Source organism: Biomphalaria glabrata, chromosome 9, assembly GCF_947242115.1.
Source record: "Biomphalaria glabrata chromosome 9, xgBioGlab47.1, whole genome shotgun sequence".
Lineage (NCBI taxonomy): Eukaryota > Metazoa > Mollusca > Gastropoda > Planorbidae > Biomphalaria > Biomphalaria glabrata.
Window position 1 is genome coordinate 39,039,318 of NC_074719.1, and position 25,741 is coordinate 39,065,058.

Genomic DNA, 25,741 nt, shown 5'->3' on the forward strand with positions numbered 1-25,741 from the left:
ACCTATATCCCTCGCACCAAGACTTTTGAAATGAAAGGCAATAAGTTGTAACATAAACTAATTTTTAACTGTCACGAAACATACAATTCTGGAATTTAAAGCATATTCAACAGAGCCATCTCTCCTGGATAACATTTTGATTTTAAAGTCAAAGTTTTACAGTCTTTAAGGAATTAAAAAACAGGAGAAATAACTTTTGGCCAATTAAATAATAAAAATTGAGTTTACAGATGTTTGAAAAGAAGCCCACATGATATTATCAAAACTCACTATGTCACTATGTTCTGTACAATGAGCATTCCAAAAAGCCAGCTATACATGTCAAGGATGAAAATTGTTAATATTTTTCTATATCTATGTAAATATGAAATTATTTTATTATAACCACCAATAAAGACCTATATCATCTTTATTTTTTTTAATTTCAGATCGATGTGGCATCATGGGAAGACCGCTAATCATTGGCGGCAGGAGATCCAGGTCTGGGCAGTGGCCCTGGCAGGTTTCTCTTCAAATCGTCACGTCCACTACTCCTTGGCATAGGTGCGGGGGCGTCTTGGTGCACGCCCGATGGGTTCTGACGGCAGCTCATTGCGTGGAGGGGTGAGTCCAGCACAATTTATAGCACAAGTATATTATAGAATATTATATATGTCATGATCTTCTGTGAACCCAGAGCAATATAAAGCATACGTATGTTATTGGATATTATATTTTGTGATATTTAATTCATACATTCGGCATTGAGTCCAAATAGCTGCTTTGTTTAATAAACTTAATAGAATGTTCGAGACATCATTTCCCTATAACAATTAACAATCTCCAAGGAGACAAAATGGCACCTCATTCTCACTAGGGCTTAAGTCGTCTCTCGCTTGTGTACAAGTAGCGTTGTCACTTCCTTAAACCATCGCGTCATCAATTTCTGTGTCATACAAAACTATTTGGTTTATAGAGTATCAAGTCTTAAAATTAAAATATTCTAATCTGGTGTCATCGCACTTTTACAATGACGTCATGACACATTTATTATTACTTATCAAGATATCTAATGTCTGGAGTTCCTAAAAATAGTTCAAAAATTGTATGCGAGGCTATATCAGTCATCGTCTGACAAGAAATAACAATCTTTTCCCCAACAATTGAGCCCAATGTTCAGAACTTGGCGGCATAAATCTTGTACACAATTTCTGAGACAATAATTTATTCTGACTTAAACTTTGACTAGAGAGTTTGTTTTCTTATTTTTATAAAAATATTTATATTAATATATTTTACATTCTTCAGATCGTTTTACGGTGACATTCGTAACTGGCGTGTTGTTTTGGCAGACTATGACCTTGACACTGTTTCTGGAAATGAGATTTACAGAGATGTCGTGAGGATTATAAGTGTAAGTACAAAGAGAACATTTTGATTGGGAAAGGGGGGGGGGGGTTCAAAGCCAAGAAGTCTTGAGGTTGTAAAGGATGAGATTTAAAATTGAGGATCCATTCGTCTACAGAGCTCAACGGGACTCAGAAATGAGTAAAAGTAAAGATAGTTAGTCTTTGTGCTGGCCTTAAGTAACCATACTTAAACGTGAGCGTAAAAAAAAACAACAACAGTTTAAAACGATGAACGTCACGTCATATGCCTGATAAACCACTACCTTTTCTTTCGAAAGAAACATATTTAAAAAAAAAATACCTTAATTTAACCAAATCTTTTTTTTTTTTTCGATAAGATTAGGATAGTGTGTGTCTAACAAAGGAGAATAGCAATACTTTTTTTTTTAAGTGTTTGATTTATTTTAAAAAATAGGTTGCATAAAAATGTTTATACTTTTTTTTCCGTTTTTTATTCAAATCTTTTCTTTTTGTTACATTCTTAGCAATTCAATGTACAATCTACAGTTAGCAGGTCTGGCTATAATAAAAATTTGTACGTAAACAACTTTTGTATCAGTAACAGAAAATTATATATATATATCTAGAGTTCACCTATTAATCGTGAGCTATCTATATTTTTGCAGCATCCTGATTATGTAAGGACCAGCAACTTCCCCAACGACATAGCCCTGCTGGAACTGGACACACCTGTAGACTTGACCTCTGGGGAGGTTCAGACGGCGTGTCTTCCAGAAAAGACTTTACCGCTCGGGTCTGGGACACAGTGCTGGATCAGTGGATGGGGAGAAACCAGAGGTAAATAATTGCGCTGATTTCCGGAGTGTAGTCAGTTTATGCTCAGAAAGAATCTATCGTACTTGTTTAGGGGGACTATGTCTTGTCTATAACTTATTCACACAAAATATTGTGTAAACTTCATTGATAAATTATTTTTTTATGTTTTATGTTTTTATGTGAAGATTTGAATAATCCTTGTATTTAAATTGAAATGAAATAGATGCTGTTAAAATGGGTATTTCTCTGCATTTAAACACAGTTAAAGAGACAAAAAAAAAACCTTGATTTGTAAAACAAATTATTTTCCTCCAAAGTAATTGTTGGAGTTGTGGTATGGTAAAGAACTTGGCTACCTAGCCTATTGTTCCTGGGTTCGAATCTTGGTGAAGACGTGGGTTTTTACACATCAGGATTTTAAGGGCTCCCCTGAGTCCACCTAACTCTAATGGGTATCTGACATGAGTTGGCTGTCGGTCGTTGTGCTAGCCACATGACACCCTCGTTAACCGTCATCCATAGAAACAGATGACCTTTACATCACCTGCCCTAGAGATGGCTTCTTACTTTTCAACCTAATTGTATATCTAATTGTATGCTTCAGGTTCTGGAGGTGCTGAGAACATGATGAACGAAGTGCCCGTTGATGTTGTGCCCCTCCAAGAGTGCCAGCAGATGTGGGGCAAGGTCAGCATCGACGTCCTTGAGACACAGGTCTGCTTAGGTTACGGCGAAACTGGTGCTTGCTATGTAAGCTGATTCTTTCATCCTGTTATAAATAACTTTATATTTTTATTTGTATTCATAGATCAAGACATTTGTATACGACTAATGTATTGCTTTGTTTCGATCTTCATATTTTTCGCATCTATAAATTAAACGGACTTATCTAGAAAATATATGAACTATAGTTGTATAAACAACAAATAAAACTATTAAAGATACCTCTTTCATTTCATAGAAATACTTACATTAAAAAAACAAAACAAATTCATCATTACCTCACGTCTACGTCAGTAGATACCACCATATTTGGTTTTATTTTTATAAAAAGTGCTAGATTGTCGAGCAAGGGGAATTATCATATTCAACTCTTCCTAAGTCATTATCTCCCATGGCCTTTATATTTGCATATGTTCACTTCCTTTTTTTTTCCCCAACTCTTGTGTCTCAATTATCGATAAACTCAAATCAACTGTATTGGAAATTCATATCATGTAAGGCGTTGAACTATCAGCATCCGGTGTAAATAATCTCGTCTTGCAAAATCACTGCAAAATATTTTCATACTGCAGGAATTAGCTTCCTTTTTCTAGATAAAGCAAAATTAATTGTATTTTCGAGCTACTTGTGGCGGGCTCTAAAAAAAATCTCAATATTAAAAAGTCAATCCATAACCCGAAATCGAAATTGATATTCTATGTTCAAGTGTATAGCGCAATGCCCATACTAGCATACTAGCGTTTTAAAATTATTTTTGAAAGTTTGTCTTTGTTATGAGTTTTGCTAATTTGCATTATTTGAATTTATTTTTTCAATGTGTGAAGCGTTTTTTAATTAAAAAAAAATAAATAAAACATTTATTGATTTAATTTGTTTTTAAATTGAACTCCGATTTTACGAATCATTATTTATAAACTTTTTAGGGTGATTCCGGTGGTCCCCTGATGTGCGAGGACCAGGGCCGGTTCTACGTGGCTGGAGTCATGTCGTGGCTCATCAACAACTGCTCGGCCACCAACTTCCCCAACGTGTTCACCAGGCTGCCCAACTACATGGACTGGGTGTACGAGCACCTCGATTACTTCGAGTGGTTACGATACTTGTAAATATTGGAATCTATACAGAATCGACACACTGAAGAAAATCGATTACATTGAGGAGGAAACGACACTTACAAGCATTCGCAACTGTAGCGAATGAAAGAAAAGGAACTCGATTACTTTGTGAATCTGTGATACTTGAAATGTGACCCGAAAAATCGGACTAAGAAAAAAGCAAGAGAGAAAGATCTACAATTAATAGATGTAAGGTCGACATAGGAAGCTATCTACCGATACAATATAGTAGACAGGAAACTGATGTACACTAACCAGATCTACTTAAAACAATGTTTTTTTTTGTCTTAGATTTTTTTCTGTAACCAAAAAGTTTAGATCCTTCCTAATGTATTCGACACTTGTTTTAAACAAACGAATCAATTCTGTAAATATCTTATTGAACTAGATGATCACTAGAAGAAGTTAAAAGAAGTAAAAGAAATGTAATCTCATGAACTAAAACTGAACATTGTGAGAAAGAAATGGATCAAACTTTAAGGGCTATGCGAAACCTTTATAGCTAACATCTCACTACCCTAAGAGACATTCCATGATGATTGGTACTGGTCATAGACTTAGAATGTCTTTATAGAATGAGTACATTTTATGCACATGCCATTCAGAGCGCCAACTTACGACACAGTACAGAAATACAGCCATCATGATCTTCATTAATATTATTTATATTATATTAGTCATTTAAGTTATTTGAGATCAAAAGTGTGATTTCTTTTTTTTTTTTTATTTAAACAATCATTCTTCTTCCTATCATTCTAATGAGGTTTCTTAGTATATAACTGTTATTTTGTTTGTGTTGTCAATTTATAATTAATTGTTGTTTTTTTTTATAATTCTACCCTTCTTTTATACAAGTTTAACATTGATAGACTAGATTTTGTACTAATAAGCTAGATTTTTTAAACGTTGCTATTTATGTCGATTGAGAGCAGTATTTATGTGTAATAAGTGCAGTATTTATGTCTATTGAGTGCAGCATTGATGTGTATTGAGTACAGTATTTATGTCGATTGAGTGCATTGTTTATGTCTATTGAGAGCAGTGTTTATGTATATTGAGCACATTATTTATGTCGATTGAGTGCAGTGTTTATGTCTAGTGAGAGCAGTATTGATGTGGATTGAGTGCAGTGTTTATGTTTATTGAGTGCAATGTATATGTGTATTGGGTGCAATATTTATGTGTATTGAGTGTAGTATTTATGTGTATTGAGTTTGTTATATTGTTGTCACTTGTAAAACAGTACGAGAGTGATTGTCAAAATAGTTTGATTGTAATAAATGGCACTTCCTTTATAACATCACTTAGCAGCTTGAAACTTGAATGCAAGCGTTGTTGATATTGTAAATAATTTAACGTAGTGTGTACAACATTAGCAAAACATTCAACTATAAGATTATTGGTTCAAGAGTCTTGTTATTAAGATAATAGATTCTAATAATTGTAATCATGTATTCACTTCTATTCTTTTTTCGTTTGCAAGTACATTCGAATCTGTCAAATCGGATTGAATCCTTGAGTTCCCTTAACAAATCCTCTTATACTATACTGTTTAATCCGCTTTATGGGACCACCCGGTTAAAAGGACACAAGCGATTGTGACCTAATGTGGTCCAAATAAACGGAATCGTTTGTATTACAGTAGGGGATTTAAGGTTACTGTGTTGCCTTAAACAAATTAAGAACAGATTTCAGACTGTCTTTACATGTCATGCGCAGTGACCCAATGTGTATTCATACTTACAGTATGCCTTAACACTTATATTCATATCATTTTAACTATAATTCCATTTTCATAAGATTTGAAAGGTTTAAGTTTCTAAGCTTTGCCTGTGTTTTTTTTTTAAATCTCATCTTTGTAGTAAAATAAATGTCTGTGTTTTTTTTTCTAACTCATCTTGGTCGTAAAACTCACCCGGTGAAACCTGATGTTAATTCATTGCTGGAGTTTTACACGAACACGACGGAATACTGTATATAATGTTGACGCTTTGACACTACGTTTATATTACTGTACATTAGATTACACATTGTTACTCATCTTATGTTAAACCATGTGATATTTTGATTCGTTACGTCTGCTAATCATAACTGTGAGTTATCAAGTACTTTGTACTTGTGTGATAAGCTAAATGAAAAAAAAATGTTAATTCAAGAACGTCTGGAGTTTGACTGTGGTGGAATATTTGTACAATGATTGTTTTTATTATACTGATACTTATTAGCACGCTCACAGAAGTAAATTGGACTATACTGACTTGTTCAGTGGGTTAAGTTATTTTAATGAAAAAGGATTAAAAAAACATTTCTTTTCACAGTATAAATGTTAAATATGTCTTTTTAGTCAAAATTACCTAATTTTCTTACCAAACAAAACACGAGCTCTTTTTAAATATTTAAATTATTAAAACAATTAAAATTCGCTGTTGCATTAACACTTAGATACACAGAAAGGTTGAAATAATGTATTAGAAAATTGAAAAGAAAACTAGTTTGTAATGAAGAGAGAGAGAGAGAGAGAAAGAGAGAGAGAGAAAGAGAGAGAGAGAGGGAAAGAGAGAGAAAGAAAGAGAGAGAAAGAGAGAGAGAGAAGGGAAAGAGAGAGAAAGAGAAAGAGCGAAAGGGTGCAAGATAATCCGTGTTAGTTACTCTAAAAAAAATGTAAATATTTTAATGTTATCTTAATGTTGGTCAATTGTACATATTTCTTTTTGTGGTAATTATAAAGATACTTTTTTTTTTTTTTTTACAAATTATTCATTTATCATTAAGTTTTTTTTGTCTTCCGTCTGAGTGGTGAAGACTTCAAATTCACATTTCTGATTTAAAAAGCAACACCAGCCGTTTGCATTTCATATTTAGAATGCATAGTACTGTACAAGCTTTTTACCATCTGATAACTTACTTTGATGACTCACTTTGATTGACTCACTTTGAAGACTCACTTTGATGACCCACTTTGATGACTCACTTTGATGATTCACTTTAATGACCCACTTTGATGACTCACTTTGATAACTCACTTTGATAATTCACTTTGATAACTAATTTTGTATGTACATTAGAATTAGCAAATTTTTTTTTACTTTTTAAATGTGAATACATTTTGTAACAATTTGTACCTAACTTTGTAAGTATCTTTGAATTTTGTTACATTTTATACTGCTTTCTGAATGTATATTTCAATTAATTCTCTACGCTATGTATGTAACATTGTTATACATTAGAATTTGTTAAATATTTGCTTTTTTTTTACTGAACTTCATAACTGAGCTTGAATATTTTTTTTGAGCTCTTGTACTTTAAATTACATTTGAATGTATAACACATGAATTATGAACTGAATAACTTGTTTGTACTGAACTTTTTTTACGAAACTGAACATTTGTACTTATTTGTACGTACCATAGATTTACACAGTTTGTACTTATCTATGGCAATAAAAGATTGAAAAAAAAATTTAACATTGTTTGACTTTTTTTTTTTTTTTACAAAGCCTATATTAACTCACTCTGCAACAATTATTCGTTGTTCCTAATGAAACATGAACCAATTTAAAAAATTAACCGACTAGTTAATTAAATAATTAATTTAATTTTTTTTTAGTTTGAAAAGGGAAATTAAATCTCAAAGCATTGAGAGATGGCTGTAAATGTGGTGCTCTTTCCCTGAGAGAACTTTTAAAAAAAAAAGTGCTTGCAATATTTTGATGGTTTTAAATTTTCTATTATTAGCTCACGTTTCAGAATTTGTCGAATTTAGACATAGTTAAAAAAGTGAATAATTAATTTTGATAACTTTTTATTAGCTTAAGTGACTGACATTTCACAATTAAACTCTTGCTGCGTGACAAAACATTTTATTAAAATTTCAGAAAGATTATTTAATTTTTTAAAATATTTTCCACGTACGATCCCAGTGATACGCAATGAGACTCAAGGGAATTAACAATTAGATTTTATTTGTCTTATTTCTGAGTATCAGTAATGTCCCTTCCCGAGGAAAAGCGTAGATGGCCAAATGATCATGTCTGCCCTGGATGTGGCTAAATATGTAAATCACAGCTGAGGCTTCGTAGCCACGTGAAATACTGCATATTTTATTGATCTTCTTCTTCAAACTGTCAGGTAAAGCTGAGTCTTCAGCTTTTGGAACTCTAGGCCAGCAAAAGTGAACAAGAGCTCTCTCTCACCGGCCTGAATGAGAACAGTGTACACTGTTCTGTCTGGCGGGTAGGACAGACTCGCCGCCAGAGGCCGGGTACACTAAAACCCCTGCCATTTTCCTTTTCTATACCAGGTTAACCGTGCAGGACACGCCATTTATGTAACGGCCTCTTGAGGAAAGACGCCTGGATTGTGACAAGGTTGTGTGACCTTTTTTACAACTCCGTACAGTGCAATGAGGATGCTATCGCACCCCCTAAGACACCTTCACGGGCGTCTTCTTTTGCTACCCTTTAGCCTAATCGTTTCCTCCTACAATCGTTTCCACCCGGGCGTTACCTTGAGGCAGGGTAGCACCCCCGAATATTGATGTTCTGACAAATCGACGGGTACCTATATATATATTAATTAGAATTGTAACAAAATGAATACCGGAGTGTGAGTTGACTTGGTATTCACTATTTGAATAAAAGGTAAGAATTCATTACAACTTTATTAATTCTTAGTGGAAGGCCCTTTATATTTGAAAGAGTTATTTACAATCTAATGATTTTATTATTTTCAAATCTATTGAAATGCGGTGTTCCTTGTGTTTATTAAATAATAAATTCTTCTTTTCTCGTTTTGTACCTTCTATTTCCACCATGTAGTTTTTTATATTTATTTATATATATGCGGATTTAGTCCCCTTTGTACGTTTGGACACGTTTTTTCCCTAATTTCCCATTCTCAGGTCAAGTTGAAATTTTGCTTAATTATTCATCGTCAATAATAATAGGCCTACACGAATCAATCCAAAAATAAACCAGTCGGTCAATCATTTAGTACTGATTAATTAATTTTGTTTCATGTAACATAAAGGGAGCTAAACCCTTTAATTTTCAGATTAATGGCAGTAATTAGCGGCTATTTCCCATTAGATAAACTTTGATTTTAAATTCTCTTTTTCTATTCCTTGTTTAATGTCTCGGACTGAACAGATCATCGGTTTGGTTATTAATCTTTCACAATTTTAGCGTAATTACGTTAGGTAAATATGCTCTTGCATATTCACAATTCGGATTTATTACTTTATACAAAGGAAACATCGATAAGCCACATTGTAGGCTAAACGGTTTTTAGTCTTGTGACTGTGACTGCCGCATGCCGCTGTCAATAGTCAATGCTGTTTTCATGTGATGACAAGGAATTATTTACTTTATAAAGTTGACTTAAGATAAAGAAGCCTGTGGTTCTTCTATTATAATTTAAGTGGGCAAATCAGGCTATGTCGGGGTCCACAAATATGACAAGCAATGGGATCCCAGAGGTGAAGAGTTTGAGAACCTCAGTCCTATAGCATATATCTAACTAGATCCAGTATTCTAGAATAGATCTCTGTCTTTATATGTTTCCATGTCTGATTTTCTATCACCAAGCTAGAATTTTCTAGAACAGGGGTTCTCAACCTGTGTGTCGCGACCCCCTTGGGGGTCGATTTACGATTTGCCAGGGGTCGCCAAAGACCATTGAAAAATGGATTGTTATTGTCTATTCTTCTATTGCTGTGTTTGTGTGCAAGGGGGGGGGGTCGCGGCTAAGTGGGGGATTGTAAAAAGGGGTCGCCGAGCATAAAAGGTTGAGAACCGCTGTTCTAGAATATATTTATACAGGGGCGACAAACGGATTTGTTTTTCGAGGTGGGTGCGGGGATAAGTAGGAGCGGGGTACAAAATTTTACTTTCTTTCTTGATTAATTCTAAATTTGTTATTGAGAAAGGTCAAGAGAGGGACCTTGACTCATGGGTCACCCATGTTCCATTTATCTAAGGCCCAGGAATGCGCCCCAGAGAGGAAATCCATGTGCTGCAGCAAAGCCTAACCCTAATTCTTACAAAAAAATATCAGCTTCATAAGCGAGGAATTAATACAAAATAAAATAATTTTATATGTCACGTGTTAATGTACTATATTTGTCATATGTCTCAAAACAACAACAACAACAAAAAAAACAACTTCAAAAGATGACGTCATACCGGATAACATTTGTAATGTAAACAAAGCTCAAGACTCCTGCACATTGCCAAAGTATTGTGATACCTTCTGACTCTAATATTTTAAGCCTGTCTCGAGACCTATACAAATTAAGATGAAAGCGCTTGTGATATTTCGGGTTAGGGTTAGACACCGCGTATGTCACTATGCCCCGCGCGCAGGTGAATTCGCCTCTGATATAAGACTCATTACAAAGCTTTTATCAACTCAATTCTTTCTGTTTGTCTGTCTGTCTGGTAAAAGGTTTGTACACGCTATTTCTCACCCAATCTCGGATCAAGTTGAAATTTCGCATAGTTATTTCTTGAACCTGACTAAACAAGAATCAATAGAAAACAACAACAACAACTAGTAGTTAACTATTAGTAATTATTATTTCGTTTTTTGGTATCGAACAAGGGAAAGAAATTCTACTTGACAGAAGTGGTGTATAAGTTGAATTAGTGCCCTTGAGAAGGCCTGAGCCCTGAGTTCAAATTGAAGTAGATTTTAAAAAATGCATTTACATGACTGGTCTAAACTAATACTCCTTCTTCCCTAGCGCTATTAGAGCATGGAATGGGTTGCCTGAGCTAGCCAGGAAAACCAGTGACTTAGCAGAATTTAAAGAGTCATTGGTTAATATGCATGAATAAATGCATGATGCATAGGACGTAATCATTTTCTTTTTTGAAGTAACGTCTGTATTATATAAGATAAGATAAGATAAGAATAGACACAATTACTCTTAATATAAGCTTTTTTTTTTTAATAATTTTTTATGACTTTCATGTTTATGTCTCGTGGTCAATTTTGTATTTTTATCAAACATTTTTAAAGTAAAAATGTCCACAATTTAGTAAATAAATAAATGTTGTGTATAAATACAAACGTCGCCCCGGGAGGCCGCCATTCTAAAGAAACATTAAAACAGTAACCTATGTAACCATCCACAAATTGTGACCTATTTTTTGAAGGTCAGATGATAATTATGGTGCTGGAGCTGCCTATTCACCTGATGTTTAAAAGTGTAGGCCACAGATAGCACTGCACAAGATCTAATATGAAATCACTGAATTGAAGGAGAAGTGACTTTATAAATTATACCAAAATGTCAAGTATTCTAGATCTGGTTAGTAATGGCTGGGTGACATTTCAACCAAGCGAATGAGTGTGTGAAAGGCGTTATTAATGGTAGCACACAAAAAACTAAAAAAATTGCGAAATATTAAAAATACGTACTGTAGAGAAGGCGAAAGTGTACTTCATTAAATAGCAGGCAAGTACGGAAATAAAATCTCTATTTCCCTGTGTAATCTATCTATCTATCTATCTATCTATCTATCTATCTATCTATCTATCTATCTATCTATCTATCTATCTATCTATCTATCTATCTATCTATCTATCCATCCATCCATCCATCGATCCATCCATCCATCCATCTATCCATCCATCTATCCATCCATCCATCTATTCATCTATCCATCTATCTATCTATCTATCTATCTATCTATCTATCTATCTATCTATCTATCTATCTATCTATCTATCTATCTATCTATCTATCTATCTATCTATTATTATTATTATTATTATGTTAGAAATGAACGAGTAGTCATTCTCTGGCGCTGCCAGGGTCGAGTTTCGCTAAAGAGAAACACAATTCATCGTAGTCCCTTTAACAGTTTCCACTGACGAATTTTCTGGTGATGTGGCAGGTCTGCAGCAGTACCGCCTTCTGACAGGCAACGAGGATGTTCCTAGGAATGTTAAGGGCCTTGAAGGTATCTTTTGAGGTCAGTTGTTATTATCCCCTCGGTTGATATAACAATGGGGTAGAGAGGATTTGAGCCTCTCAAGCCCTCACTCTAATGGAGTTTGATGATGATGATGACAATGGGGTATATTGTTATTTGGACAATTTCCATAGACGCTTAATCTCCAAGCCTAGGTTCCCATATTTTCGTTGTTTTTTTTATCTCAGTTTTTCTTAAATTATGAGACAGTGGTAAGGTGATGTCGATAATGGTAGCGGTTTTTTCTTTTTTATCGATGAACAGCAGATCCGGGCGATTGAAATCTACCGTTTTGTCGGTCAGAATAGGCCTATCCCAGTACAGCAGATGTTAAGAAGACTCGAGAACCTCCTGTGGCCGAGTATTTATAATAAGGAGGAGTGTCCTTACCGATCAAATTGTGCGTCAAAGCCAAGTGTATTAACTTTGCAACTTGGTTATGGCGACATAGGTAGGCTGATTCTGATAGGGCTGGACATCCATAATGTGTTCAATCGACTCGCCCACATTTCCACATTTTCGACATTTGTCGACAACATTGAGTTTCAGGATATGCTTCTCGTAATTTTTTGTCCGGATTACTCTGTCCTGTACTATTGTAACAAAGCCTTCTGTTTCAGGGTAGAGATGACTTGCTTTGAGCCATGCTAAGGAAGCAGCCTTGTCAATGTTGTCCCCATGTAATAAAGCCGGGGTTTTTCCGTGGAGGTGTTTTTCTTCCCATTGGCGAATCTCATGCCCTACGTCGTCCAAACCGACATTGACATTCGCATTTTGTAGGTTCAGACGGGCTGCTTCGGAGTCGTATTTCCGTAGGAAGGAAACTAATTGTTTGCTGGAGGCGTGCAGTTTTGATTGTATTTTTAAAACTTGCATCTTACACAATTTGAAGATGTTCTGAAATCCACGACCGCCATCCTTTCTGGGCAGTTATGGTGGAGGACTTGGGGTGTAGGCATCGAAATTTGGTTAGTAATTTTCAAGTGAGTCTGTCAATGTCATGTAGGTCGGCGTCAGTTCAATTGATCACACCGAACGTGTAAAGGAGCACTGGGACGGCCCAGCTGTTTATTGCAGTGATGAGATTACTGCCAGACTGTTTGGTGTTGAGGATTTTATTAACTCTTTGCCTATATTTACCAAGAAAGTCATCTTTTAATTTCTTATGGTTTATCTTGGCATTCTGGTTTATTCCAAGATATTTATAAATAGAGGCAGAGTTCAATTCCTCGATGCCTTCAAATGCAATGTTGGTGTTCGTTGCCTTGCCCTTTTTAATGCTTATGATGCCACACTTATCCAGACCAAAAGACATACAGATATCGTCACTAAAGCATTTTACCGTTTTGATTAAGGTGTGTAATTTTTGCTCGGTTTCTGCATATAGCTTAAGATCATCCATGTATAATAAGTGGGAGACACATTTTGTACATTTAGTGTCAACCCTAACACCGTTTGTAGAGTCTTGGAGTAATGTAGATAGAGGATTAATCGCTAGGCAGAACCAGAGTGGAGATAGAGAGTCGCCCTGGTATATATCTCTTCTTATGTGCACAGAACCTAGTTTATCACGATTAAGGTGCAAATTTATCTTCCAATTATCCATACAGACTTTCAATAGTTGTTTTATTCTTGAGTTGATTCTATGAATATCCAGGGTTTTTAATAGCTTATCATGCGGAACTGAATCGAAAGCTTTTTTTAGTCGATGTAACACATTTGTAATTTTTTCTATTCTTCTTATTATTATTTGCAATAAATCTATAATACTTACAAAGAGTGTTTAGATACTTGACATTGTATGAGTTTTATTGAATGGAAATTGTTCGCTTTTTTTTCAATTATTAGTACATGAATGTTAAATTGTAATAACAAAGTTCTGCTTTTTTATTTCCAGTGCGTAATTCCTGAGCTTCCAGTTGAGAATGGCTGAATAAAGGTGGCAAGTACATGCCATTTTCTGTCGCTCATAAGTGACATTGTAACCTAATAGGTGCAATTATCTGGAACTGTGAGTCTATAAAACAAGGGGAGACCATCCAAAAATTATGTGCAAAAAAGGTATCGCATTTTTTTTTAGTAAATTAAATAAATAAATACATTTATTGTGTTCTATAAAATGTACATGCCAGTAACTCTACTTGTAGCAGCTTTTGCTTTTTGTGGTAAGATGTTGTAAAAACTAATTGTATTATTGAGATATTAACATTTCGTTTTATAATTAGATGTTTTTTTTTATTGCTTCCCTTTAAGCTATTTCATGTCTACTACTTGAGGTTATTAAAGAATGTTCTTTTATGGAGATATTCAAGGTGTTTTATTTTTTTGGATACTGAAATCAAAAGTAAAATTTGCGATTTTTTTTTCATTTAGAACATGAAGGTACAGTTATGAAATATTTTAATTAGATTGAAATTAATAAAGGACTTACATAGTAAAATAGTAATATTTAATCTATTCTCATATATCGTATTCTTTGTTGCAAATAAATTAGCTGTTTAAATTAAAAGTAGCTACTTTTAACCAAAGTGCCCAACAAACACGAGATATAGACTAGGGCTTTAGTAGTGATACTCAGCAAACTTTATACCACACTCTTTCACCTTTGCACCCATAACATGTTCCTATACTGCAATTGATGTCTTCATAAAGAAACAACACATTGGATATAATGGATCCAAGTAACAGGGACATCAATGTACACATGACGTGAAACATTGACTACCTGTTCTTGGCTGGATAAGAAGTTCAATGTCTTCCACCTTCAATACTTAAACCGGATTCCGAAAATAAGGCAAAAAAAAACCCAAAAAAACCAACAACAACAAAACACACACACACACACACACACACACACACACACACACACACACACACACACACACACACACACACACACACACACACACACACACACACACACACACACACACACACACACACACACACACACACACACACACACACACACACACACACACACACACACACACACACACACACACACACACACACACACACACACACACACACACACACACACACACACACACACACACACACACACACACACCCCCCGACGTGGACGTTTTGTGAGAAGCAGAGTGCCAAGACATCTTCAATGACAGCAGCAGTAGACGCACTGGCTTGGGCATTGACACCGAATGCAACAAATGTCGTGCTCCACAGTTCCACAATATCTAGCAAAGGGAAGGATAGATGAAGCTCGTCTAGTCCTAAGATACACAGATAACTCTAGCGACGACATGAAGCTCTTTAGGATAGATACCAGCAGGCCAGCAGTAAGAGAAATGTTGAAAACGCTGCAGAGTCTAGTGATCACGTGTGCCTAACCCAGTGTTTCTCAAACTGTGTGCCGCGGCACACTAGTGTGCCGCCGAAGATTTGCAAATGTGCCGCGGGAGTTTTCAGAACACCATACGTGCAACGTTACACAGGTCTGCCTAATATTAAATTTTTATTTTACGTTGCGATGACATTCCCACTTGTAACGACCAGTAATAGTAGTCCGCACTGTCCCCTTTTCTATACCCTGCTAAATCGGATCGCTCTATTTTGACGGAAAGGGGTGTTAGCCATTTAGGTTATTAAATTTTCCTCTATAATAAAATTATTATAATGTCTAAAATGTAGGCCGCCTAAGCAGACGCACAACAATTTTTGAATTGGTCACGATAATAATAAGCGATGTGTTTCATGTAAATTGTTTAGGTGTATGCTAATAATAACAAATTATCAATAAGCATTATTCATTGTTATCCATGGAGAAATACGTTAGCAAGAATGAAACTGTGAAAGCGTTAAATGAAACCAAACGAAGGTACAAAGAATATTACATCGGATATGGTTTCATATCTTCTGGACCTGAAGATGCTCCATTGCCATTCTGTCTAATCTGCAATGCAACTCTATTGAATGAGGCGCTTATTCCAAACAAATTTAGGAGACACTTGGAAACAAAACATCCAGCTGTAATAGCGCAACCGAAGGAATACTTGGAAAACATCAGGGCTCAACAAAATAAACAAGCTAAGAAACTTACGAAGTACCTAAAGCTGCCAGAAAAGGGATTTTTTGCAAGTTATAATGTTGCTCAGTTATTAGCAAAGCGCAAGAACGCACACACATCTGTCATTGCACCAGCTTTAGCAATAGTTGTTGAAACTATTCTAGGACCCGATGCCGCCGAAAAATTTAAAGTTCTTTTGTCAAATGATACTATTTCGTGTAGACTTATCGTCAGATTTACAAGATCAAATCTGCGAACACTTCGACGTGATTGACGATGAAGTGTCTCTGCTGTGGTCTCTTCAAGTTGATAAATCCACTAACGTTAGTGGTAAAGCCCAGCTGCTAGCTTTTATTCGGTTCATAAAGGATGAAAAATGTGTCAACGAATTCTTATTTTGCTAAGACTTACAAACTACGACCAAAGGCGAAGATATTTTCAATGTTGTGAACGAAAACATTTTGCTCTTCAAACTACAGTGGAAAAACTGCGTCAGCGTTTGCACTGATGGCTGTCCTTCCATACATTGAAATAGAAAGGGATTCGTCACTCTTGTGCGTCAAGAAAATCCAAATGTATTAGTTGTTCACTGCTTGATCCACAGAGAAGCTCTTGTCTTCAAATCTTTGCCGAAAGATTTGATGTCTGTTATGGATCAAGTGATTGAAGTTGTAAACTTCATCAAATCTCGACCGCATGTATCCCGACTTTTCTCGCAGCTCTGTAAAGCAATGGATTCAGACTACAAATGTCTCCTGTATCACACCAACGTTCGTTGGCTCTCCAGGAGAAAAGTGTTAAAGCGTGTCGTCCAACTCAAGGCTGAGCTGATTACATTCTTGGAGGCTGAAAAAAAAATAGTTTCGATTTTCTATTCATGACAAAGACCTGGTGGGTTAAGGTAACATTTCTCTCTGATTTATTTGACAAATTAAATTCATTGAATTTAATTCTTCAAGGACCATCACTGCATCCTCAAAACTGAAGTCATTTGGTGAAAAATTGTCTTTGCGGCAAAGTAAGATCTCGAAAGGAGTCTTCGACTGCTTTCCTACTTACAATGAATGTGCTTCAACTAAAGAAATCACCTCCGAAATTATGAACACTTTGACAGTCAGCATTGCAGTATTACTTCCCAACAGTTAAAAGTCTTGAATATGGATGGGTTAGCTATCCATTTGGAAAAATGAAGCTACAACTGAAGAAGAAGAGCAGCTCATTCATTTAAAAAAATGATGCAGTTCTTAAGTCAAATTTTGTGGAATGTGATCAGTTTATCTTTCGGATTTCAATCAACAAGTTATATCCTGCAATCAGTATATATCTTCATGGTTTTGTGAATTTGGATTTTCAGCACTGACTGAAATCAAGTCTAAGAAAAGAGAGAGACTTCTTACAATAGACGATGAAACGCGAGTTTGTCTATCGAATTTGGAGTCTCGATTAGATTGCATTTCCTCTCAAAAACAGGCACACCTTTCACATTGAATGTAATACTTAAAAAACAGGTCAAATAATTTTTCATGTTATTATAAAACACCTGTTGTTCATCCTAGTGTGCCGCGAAATTTTAGTAGTTTTTTTATTGTGCCGGCAAGCAAAAAAGTTTGAGAAACACTGCACATTTGCAAATCTTCGGCGGCACACTAGTGTGCCGCGGCACACAGTTTGAGAAACACTGAGCTACCCTTTGGTGGACTTTGGTTTTATATGTATAGGTATGTGTATATATGTATATGTCTATGTATATGTATATATTGTTGTAACTTTCTAAGGCAGGCACTCAACGAAAGCCAGGTCGGCAACAGTAAACGATGTATTTATTTATTATAACAAGTATAAGCATCAACAAATAGTAATAGTTACTAGTTAGACTTGGACGTCTGCTATAAAGTCACAGGGAGTAATATGTCTTAAGTTCTAAGAGTCCTACTTCATACCAGAACACAGAACAGACCACCCACACACTTCCCAGTGTCGCTCCAGGTCTCACACACAGTTTCCTAGTATCATACAGGACAGCACTCAGCACCAGACTGTTCAAACTCCCATGACTTTTTAGCCGGCTCACAACAGTCCTTCTTCCTGTCTCTAATATGTCTTTCACTAGTCGTGTTCAGATGCGCACCATTAGTATAGCGCGGGAGCGGGGTTACAACAATATGTATATGAATATGTATATGTATATATGTATATGTATATGTATATCTATCTATCTATCTATCTATCTATTTATCTATCTATCTATCTATCTATCTATTTATCTATCTATCTATCTATCTATCTATCTATCTATCTATCTATCTATCTATCTATCTATCTATCTATCTATCTATCTATCTATCTATCTATCTATCTATTTATCTATCTATCTATCTATCTATCTACCCACCTATCTATCTACCCACCTATCTATCTATCTATCTATCTATCTATCTATCTATCTACCCTGGAAAAATTACTACTAAATATAAAATACTTCGTTTCACGCTCTAAACCAGAAAAAAAAACAGCAACAGAGAGAAAGCAGACGACATTAACTCCTTAGTTTTATTGTTTAATGGACTTGTATTTCATTACGCGTTATCGGCACTGGTTCTTTGATTCCATTTGTCGATACTTGTATACAATAGAATATCTTGGAAGTATCTCATCACATAAAATTGTTAGCTGTTTTAATAGTTCCCTTATGTTTTAAATGTGACCTAGTTTAAGACAACTCTTACAGAAATATACAGTTTTTATGGTTGTTTACAAAAATACAGAAGCAGCGAATGTAGCCAAGAGAGATGAGCAATGCACCGGGATGTTACAGTGCGCTAATATAGTTTCGCAAATGGAACCATCTAGCCTTGGTCCAATGCAGGAAGAAGAACGATACGAACACCTATGCCAGTAAGACTGTCATTTAAAATTTTTTTTTTTCTAAATTTAAATTTACCTTTTTTATCGTAATCATTTTTTGTATGCATATTTTCTTAAAGGAAAAGTAATCTATAAGTAGCTCAATATTTGATGAATACAGTGTTACAAATACAAATAGTACGTTAATCCGTCATTAAATAATATAGTATTTTAAAAACGTTTTAGTTATGCAGAATCATACTACTAAGCATTGAAGAACAATACATTTTTCTATTTTTTTATTTAGCTGGCGTCTAATATGTTTAATATGTTTAATATGGGCTAATTACTGCATTGCCTCCAGCCTGGGCAGTGTATTTTTAAGGTGTTAATTGGCTCTGTCTGTCTGTCTGTCTGTCTGTCTGTCTGTCTGTCTGTTACAATCTCCGTACACGTTATTTCCCCTACTTTCCATTCTAAGATCAAGTTGAAATTATACACAATTATTCCCTGTACGTACAAATGCATCAATCAACTCAAAAATTAATTCAAATATCGAAAAATGAAAATATGTCTTAAGTATTTTTATACGAGGTATGGTTGTAAATGTGGATTTTTATATGTTTTTCTTTATGTTATCTTGTAAATTACAGCAGTTACTTTAAAAGAGGAGATAATTACACATTACGCATATGTCTGAGTCATTCTAGTCACTTTTGTTAATCAATGATTAAAATGTACCAAGTCTTTGGTTTTCATGGAGATTCAGGCAACCAATTCTATACTATTACAGTACTCGGGAAAGAGGAGCACTTGTACAAATCTTAAACCGGCCTAGACACATGCATGTCATGTATACTTGAACGTTTTGTCTGCTAAATATTGACGTGATGACTCAAATGACTCTAACTCTCCAACAGGGCCGGCCTTAGATAACTGGAGGCCCTAGGTGAAATGAATTAGGTGGCCCGAAACAAAACAGAAAAATAAAAAATTAATAGCAAAAAAATAAAAGTACGAAATTTATAAAAACCTAGTCAGGCGAGTGACTCTAACATTACATTGGGACAAGTTTCGCTATTTCATGTCGAAACAAAATTGTTTTCATTCGCAGCTGCCTAGTTTACCAATCCTTAAGGTCCGCCCTGCTATTATCTTTGACACAGGCAAAGTCACGTGTTGTGCAATAAAAAAAAAGAAAAAAAAGGTTAGACTATATATTGATAAATTCTTCAGAAAACTTAAAACTATGTTTCTGAACATTCTTTCTCCAGGATAAGCAATGACCTACGAACGTGTTTTCACAACATCGAAGAGGACTGCCAAGATTTATTTTTGTTAAACACGGTTTTAGTAGGAGTTCAGACGTTAGGCTTCCTTTGCTCGGCACAGGGCAAAGAAGGTTTGAGCACAATTAAAACTTACTTATATATATATATACACACATATATATATACGTATATAATATAATAATAATATAATAATTATATAATATAATAAATAGAATAATAATATAATATAGATAAGATAAGATAATTTTTATTGATCCAATCATATGAAATTCATTTTGTCTACAATTGACAACCTCGGCGTAACTACTGTACAGTAACAATATTGAATAAAAAATTCTAACAACATTCACACACGAAACACATACACATTCACAACCAGCGCTTTATGAATTTAGACTTCTATGTACTTCTCGATGACGACAGATGATCTTGTAACACTCTGACCAAAAGTGGGATAAAGGAGTTTAAAAATCTTTCTGATTAAGTCCAAATGGAAAGGAGACGACCACTTCGTTCAGATCTGATGTAACAGTGGTTTAATGGGTGCAGGTTGTCTTTCGGAATCGTGAGTGTTTTGGAAAGGCATCTTTCATCTTTCATACAGTGCTTTTTTTGTAAAAAAAGGTGCAGTAACGTAATATTTTTTGTTACCTACATTGAATATGGCGCCGGTGTATATACACACACACATTAAGTTTGTCGACTCCAGACCACATTATGACTGTCTACAAATGTTTGTTGCATTAATCCAGTGGTGTAGCTAGGGAATTGGGTGCAGGGGGCTGCTTGACCTCTTTAATAATTTAATAAAATTAAAAAAAATGTTTTTCGAAAAGATAAGACTGGAAGTCCTTAGAAAGAATTTACTTTCCCTAAAAATAGAGTTTCTTGTGGCACTTCTGCTGACTCTTTTACAACTTTACGCCACATCGCAATATCCACTACTGTTCTAATCAAGGTTTTTGAAAGTGGAAAAGAAATCGACCATGTCTATGCATAACGTGGTTTACCATTGTTCTCGTTTCATCAGTACAGCTGGCTTTCTTATACATTGCACTGCTTCTTGTAGGATTATTTTTGTGAAACGAAAATGTGGTCTTCAAACGAGACATGTCTTCCTCAGCTAAATATTGTTGTTTTATTGAGTCGAATAAGACGAGCTGTAATGACAAAGATTTTCACAACAATGTCACACCTATATTCAGAACAGACTTGGCCGATGTATACAGCTGATGTTGTTTGGTATATGTTAGACTCTATATTACATTTTATTATAGTTCCTAACACACATTCCAAAAATTTGAAGTCTATTAGTTAGTTGACAAGCAAGTCAATCGATTTTTTCCCATCTTAAGTTAGCTAACCATTAAAGTTTGGTATTTTTACCTATCCCTTAGTCCAGTGATGCCCAACCTAATTCAATCTGCGGGCCATTTTAATTTCCAACATTAGTGTCACGGGCCACATGATGTAAAAGATACAAAAAACTTAATGAAATTGACCTGAAACTATTTTATTTCAAACCCGGGGGATCTAGTAGGCCCTACTTACATTGAATTATTGTGATAGTAGAATTTTCTCTTTACACTTCAAAAATGGATAAGTTTTGTTTATATTTTGTTGTTCTTGTTGTTTTTTTAAACAGCTACACTTTCTTTATAAAAAAAAACAAAACAACATGTTGGCTAACAAAAAAAGTAAAGACCCGTTCACTTTTCCTAGTAGATTCTATAGTCCTATTTCATGAACCCACAAATGTTAAATGCCTTGGTAGTAATCCATTAGAAAAAAGTGAAGGTCCTAACGTAGGTAAAGATACATTTTCAACATTTTTTTTTTTTGGGGGGGGGGGGGGAGGGGGAATTTCTGTATTTGTGCCGACATTTCGGCGGGCCGGATGGAAGCACGTCGCAGGCCGGATCTGGCCCGCGGGCCGTATTTTGGGCATCACTGCCTTAGTCTGTTGGACCGTTGGGGCATCAAGGAAAACTTTTCTTTCTCCATTCCTCCCTGTCTTTTGCCTTGTTTAAAACCTCTATCAATGGTAGGCCCGTCCATTCTTTTATGTTGTCCCCCCATCGCTTTTTTTCTGTCTGCCTCTTCTTCTTTTTCCTGGTACTGTTCCCTGAAGGAAGGTCTTTGCGAGCCCCGTAGATCTTGTAATATCGCCATAGATTTTAAGCTTGCGTTTTTTTTTTACAATAGTTAGCAGGTTATCATGCAGTAAAACTGTCTCTATCTAATGTCTTGGTTTGGTATATGATATTAAAAAAGGGTTACGACATTTGAGACTTGGTGTTTTCTTACTTGTCAAACTCCATAACTAGAAAAGTAATTATACATTTTAAAGGTATTTTGGCGACGAGAGTTCTTTCTTGTACAAGGGTTTAGGCCTAACCCTCCCCACGCCGAAAAAAAAAAATCCATAAATATTTTGTGTTGTAGAGTACAAACAAAAATGTCCCCATATTTTGACGTCAAGTCTGAGGGAGTTAATTTTTTCTTTACCAGAGATTGATCTAGATTCTGTCAAAGACTCTCCATGTCTCAACGATCAAACCACTGCCTTGTCAGCCAAAGAAGGAATAAGCGAGTGCGTGCAGAGTTTCCAGAATGAGTTACAGTTGGCCTCTTTCTCTGTCATGTCTACTGTTGAAGAACTGGAGTCCATCAATGTCTGTTTGTAAGTTAAGTTTCTTTCAAGTTGGACATTTAAAAAACATCGTTATGCCTTTACAGAAGTGGACCAACATTTATGTGAAGAGGGCAAATGAAAATAGAACAATTTTAAATTTTTGAAACGTAGGGAAATAGATAGAAATTATTGCTAGTTTATAACTCATGGCTTCTAATATTAGTCCTGAAAATATAAGCATTATTTTTTCTATTAAACATCATTCATTTGGCAAACAGCGGGACCCATGAATGGACCTATCAGGCCGCTAATGAGCTTGTGTAAAAACATAACTCTTTTTTTGTAATATTGTATATTGAATAGTAGGATTTCTTTGAATCAAACTAACGTTTCCTCACAGCTACTTAGATCAACTGAAAAGTTGCATTCTGGGATCAGTGGAAAATGATTGTGGCCAAAACATTAGCACCGTTGCTCGAAAACTTGTGGACATTGGCTACCAGCCTTTTGCCATGGAGTTGCGCTGTGGTCAACAAGATCGTCACATCCGTAAGTTTTTCTTTTGTTTTAATTAGATAGTTCATCGAATTTAGACAATTAAATATGTTCACACATTTTTTATCCGTCATAACAATTTTTTTTAATAAAATGAATATGAAAGAAAGTATCAAATGAAATATTCTTAAGGAGAAACGAAAGCGTTAAAGAATTCAATACATTCTATCAGGAAAACCTGTGACTGGGCAGAATGTACGTCTTTGGTTAACATGCATGACTAGATGCAGGACGCACAGGACGTAATCATCTTCTTTTTTTTTTTGAAGTAACTTCTGTATTATATAAGATAAGATAAAATAAGATAAGAAGATAAGAGGAGGTTACTGAGAGAGGGTTTTCGTGCTGCACTTAGGCGTTCAACAAACAAAACGTTCAACAAACAAAACGTTCAACAAACAAAACGTTCAACAAACAAAACGTTCAACAAACAAAACGTTCAACAAACAAAACGTTCAACAAACAAAACGTTCAACAAACAAAACGTTCAACAAACAAAACGTTCAACAAACAAAACGTTCAACAAACACAACGTTCAACAAACACAACGTTCAACAAACAAAACGTTCAACAAACACAACGTTCAACAAACACAACGTTCAACAAACACAACGTTCAACAAACACAACGTTCAACAAACACAACGTTCAACAAACAAAACGTTCAACAAACACAACGTTCAACAAACAAAACGTTCAACAAACAAAACTCAGATTAAGCTGGGATTCAAACTCGAGCTCCTTAGATAGGTAGCCAAGCAGTTTATAGCAGTAAATTACACATATTTCACTTGTTGATTTTTGAAATTATAGTGTTTTTTAAACTCTTCAGGTTCTCTGAAATCGAGACTTGTTCCCCTGAGTATCTCTGGTGTCAGAAGAAGAAGTTAAATGTCGACCAGCTTCACGGTTCAAATCTTTTGATGTCCAAGATAAAAAAAATGAATTTGTCAAGATATTATTTTTTTTTAAAACTATCTCCAATGTATTTCAAAAAAATTCTTTTATATATTATAATAAAGGAATAAAATTTCGATAGTTCAATAATTATTGTTGTAAGTGTTATTGACTTATTTAAAAAAAATCACTTCCACAGCCTTAAAATTTTTTTAATGTGTTGTGTTTACTGAGCACCTTGTCTCTAAATTTCTAAACAGATATTTCCAATTATTCTTTAATAAGTCCACAAGAAAAGTGTATCTAAAATCTCACGTTAAATAAAATTTAGGTTCATTGTTTGAGGTGTAATCATATAGTGATGCCCAACCTAATTCGACCTGCGGGCCATTTTAATTTCCAACATTCGTCTCGCGGGCCACATGACCAGAAAGTTACAAAAATTAAATGAAATTGTTCGGAAAATGTTTTACTACAACCCCCTAGATTTAGTACTACATTGATGTGATATTTGACGATTATAAATTTACGCGTCAGAAAATAACATTCATTTTTCTACTTCAAATGTTAGAAACAGTGAAAGTACCTTTAAAACCAACTCATTTTCTTGTATCTTTTTGGTGAATATTCCCATCAATGTTCCAATCTCTAGTTGTAGTTAATCAATCTTTTATTCTTAGTTCAACGTTCAAACAAAGGATGCCCCCATATTTTCATTTTATAATGCAATATATATGTTGATGTTTTTTTTAAACAACCACTTTTCTTTATAAAACAAAGATGTTGGCTTCTTATTATTATGTTCTACAAAAAAAAAAGTAAATATCCGCCCACTTTCCCTGGTAGATTTTACATCAGAGTCCTTGTTCATAAACGCACATACGTTAAAGGTCATGGTACCAATCTATCAGAGAAAGTATGGGAGCCCTTAATTAGTAACGATACATTTTTCAACCTTTTTTTTGTTGGAGAGGGGATTTTCTCCACTTTGTGCCGAGTTTCAATAGGCCGGATGGAACCACGTCGCGGGCCAGATGTGGCCCGCGGCCGTACTTTGGGCGTCACTGTATTAGTAAAATCACTAGATTTGGCGAGCTTATGGAGAACGTCGTAACAGAAGTGCCCCCTCTCTCTCTACCCCGTAAGCGTTATAAAAATCATCTCAGGCGCTAGTGGGTCATCACTGGCATAGTTTAAAGTAGCTGACAGAAGATAGACTCTGAAAGAGACAGTTGGAGAGTTCTCACCAAGCCCGCGGGGCTCACATTTGAGGCTAAGAGAAAACTTTCGCAGAGGACAGAGACAGAAGAAGTGAAGAGAACTTACATAGACACCCGGTGGACTACGGCTTTGTCTGTATTAGGTGTGTAAAAATATACAGGTCGCAATTGGGTCTGCAGAGTCATGGGAATCACTAATTCCCTTATCTTTGGAATCTAGGACATTGTAGGACACAAGACGGAAAAGTAAAGTAGCGATAATACATAAAGTATTGAACCATAGCATAA

General features: G+C 35.1%; 2 protein-coding genes across 3 annotated transcripts; both read left to right on the forward strand.

The window, feature by feature from the left end:
• Positions 1 to 435: 435 nt before the first annotated feature.
• On the forward strand, positions 436 to 7,443 carry LOC106060424 (elastase-1-like). The gene is made up of 5 exons (XM_056039928.1): positions 436 to 603; positions 1,288 to 1,393; positions 2,015 to 2,186; positions 2,770 to 2,915; positions 3,812 to 7,443. Exons 1-5 carry the CDS (start codon positions 443 to 445, stop codon positions 3,992 to 3,994), a joined length of 768 nt encoding a protein of 255 aa, XP_055895903.1. The 5' UTR covers positions 436 to 442; the 3' UTR covers positions 3,995 to 7,443.
• A 6,476-nt stretch (positions 7,444 to 13,919) lies between these two features.
• Positions 13,920 to 24,384, forward strand: LOC106053021 (uncharacterized). 2 transcript variants are annotated; one of them, XM_056042560.1, is made up of 6 exons: positions 13,920 to 14,042; positions 18,777 to 18,906; positions 20,130 to 20,257; positions 22,659 to 22,830; positions 23,183 to 23,331; positions 24,169 to 24,384. In XM_056042560.1, the coding sequence occupies exons 1-6, from the start codon at positions 14,030 to 14,032 to the stop codon at positions 24,225 to 24,227; spliced, it is 651 nt and encodes a 216-aa protein (XP_055898535.1). In that variant the 5' UTR covers positions 13,920 to 14,029; the 3' UTR covers positions 24,228 to 24,384. The 2 variants fall into 2 exon arrangements, with proteins under 2 accessions (XP_055898535.1, XP_013063946.2); XM_013208492.2 differs by having other exon boundaries at positions 14,004 to 14,146.
• The last annotated feature ends 1,357 nt before the right edge of the window (positions 24,385 to 25,741 follow it).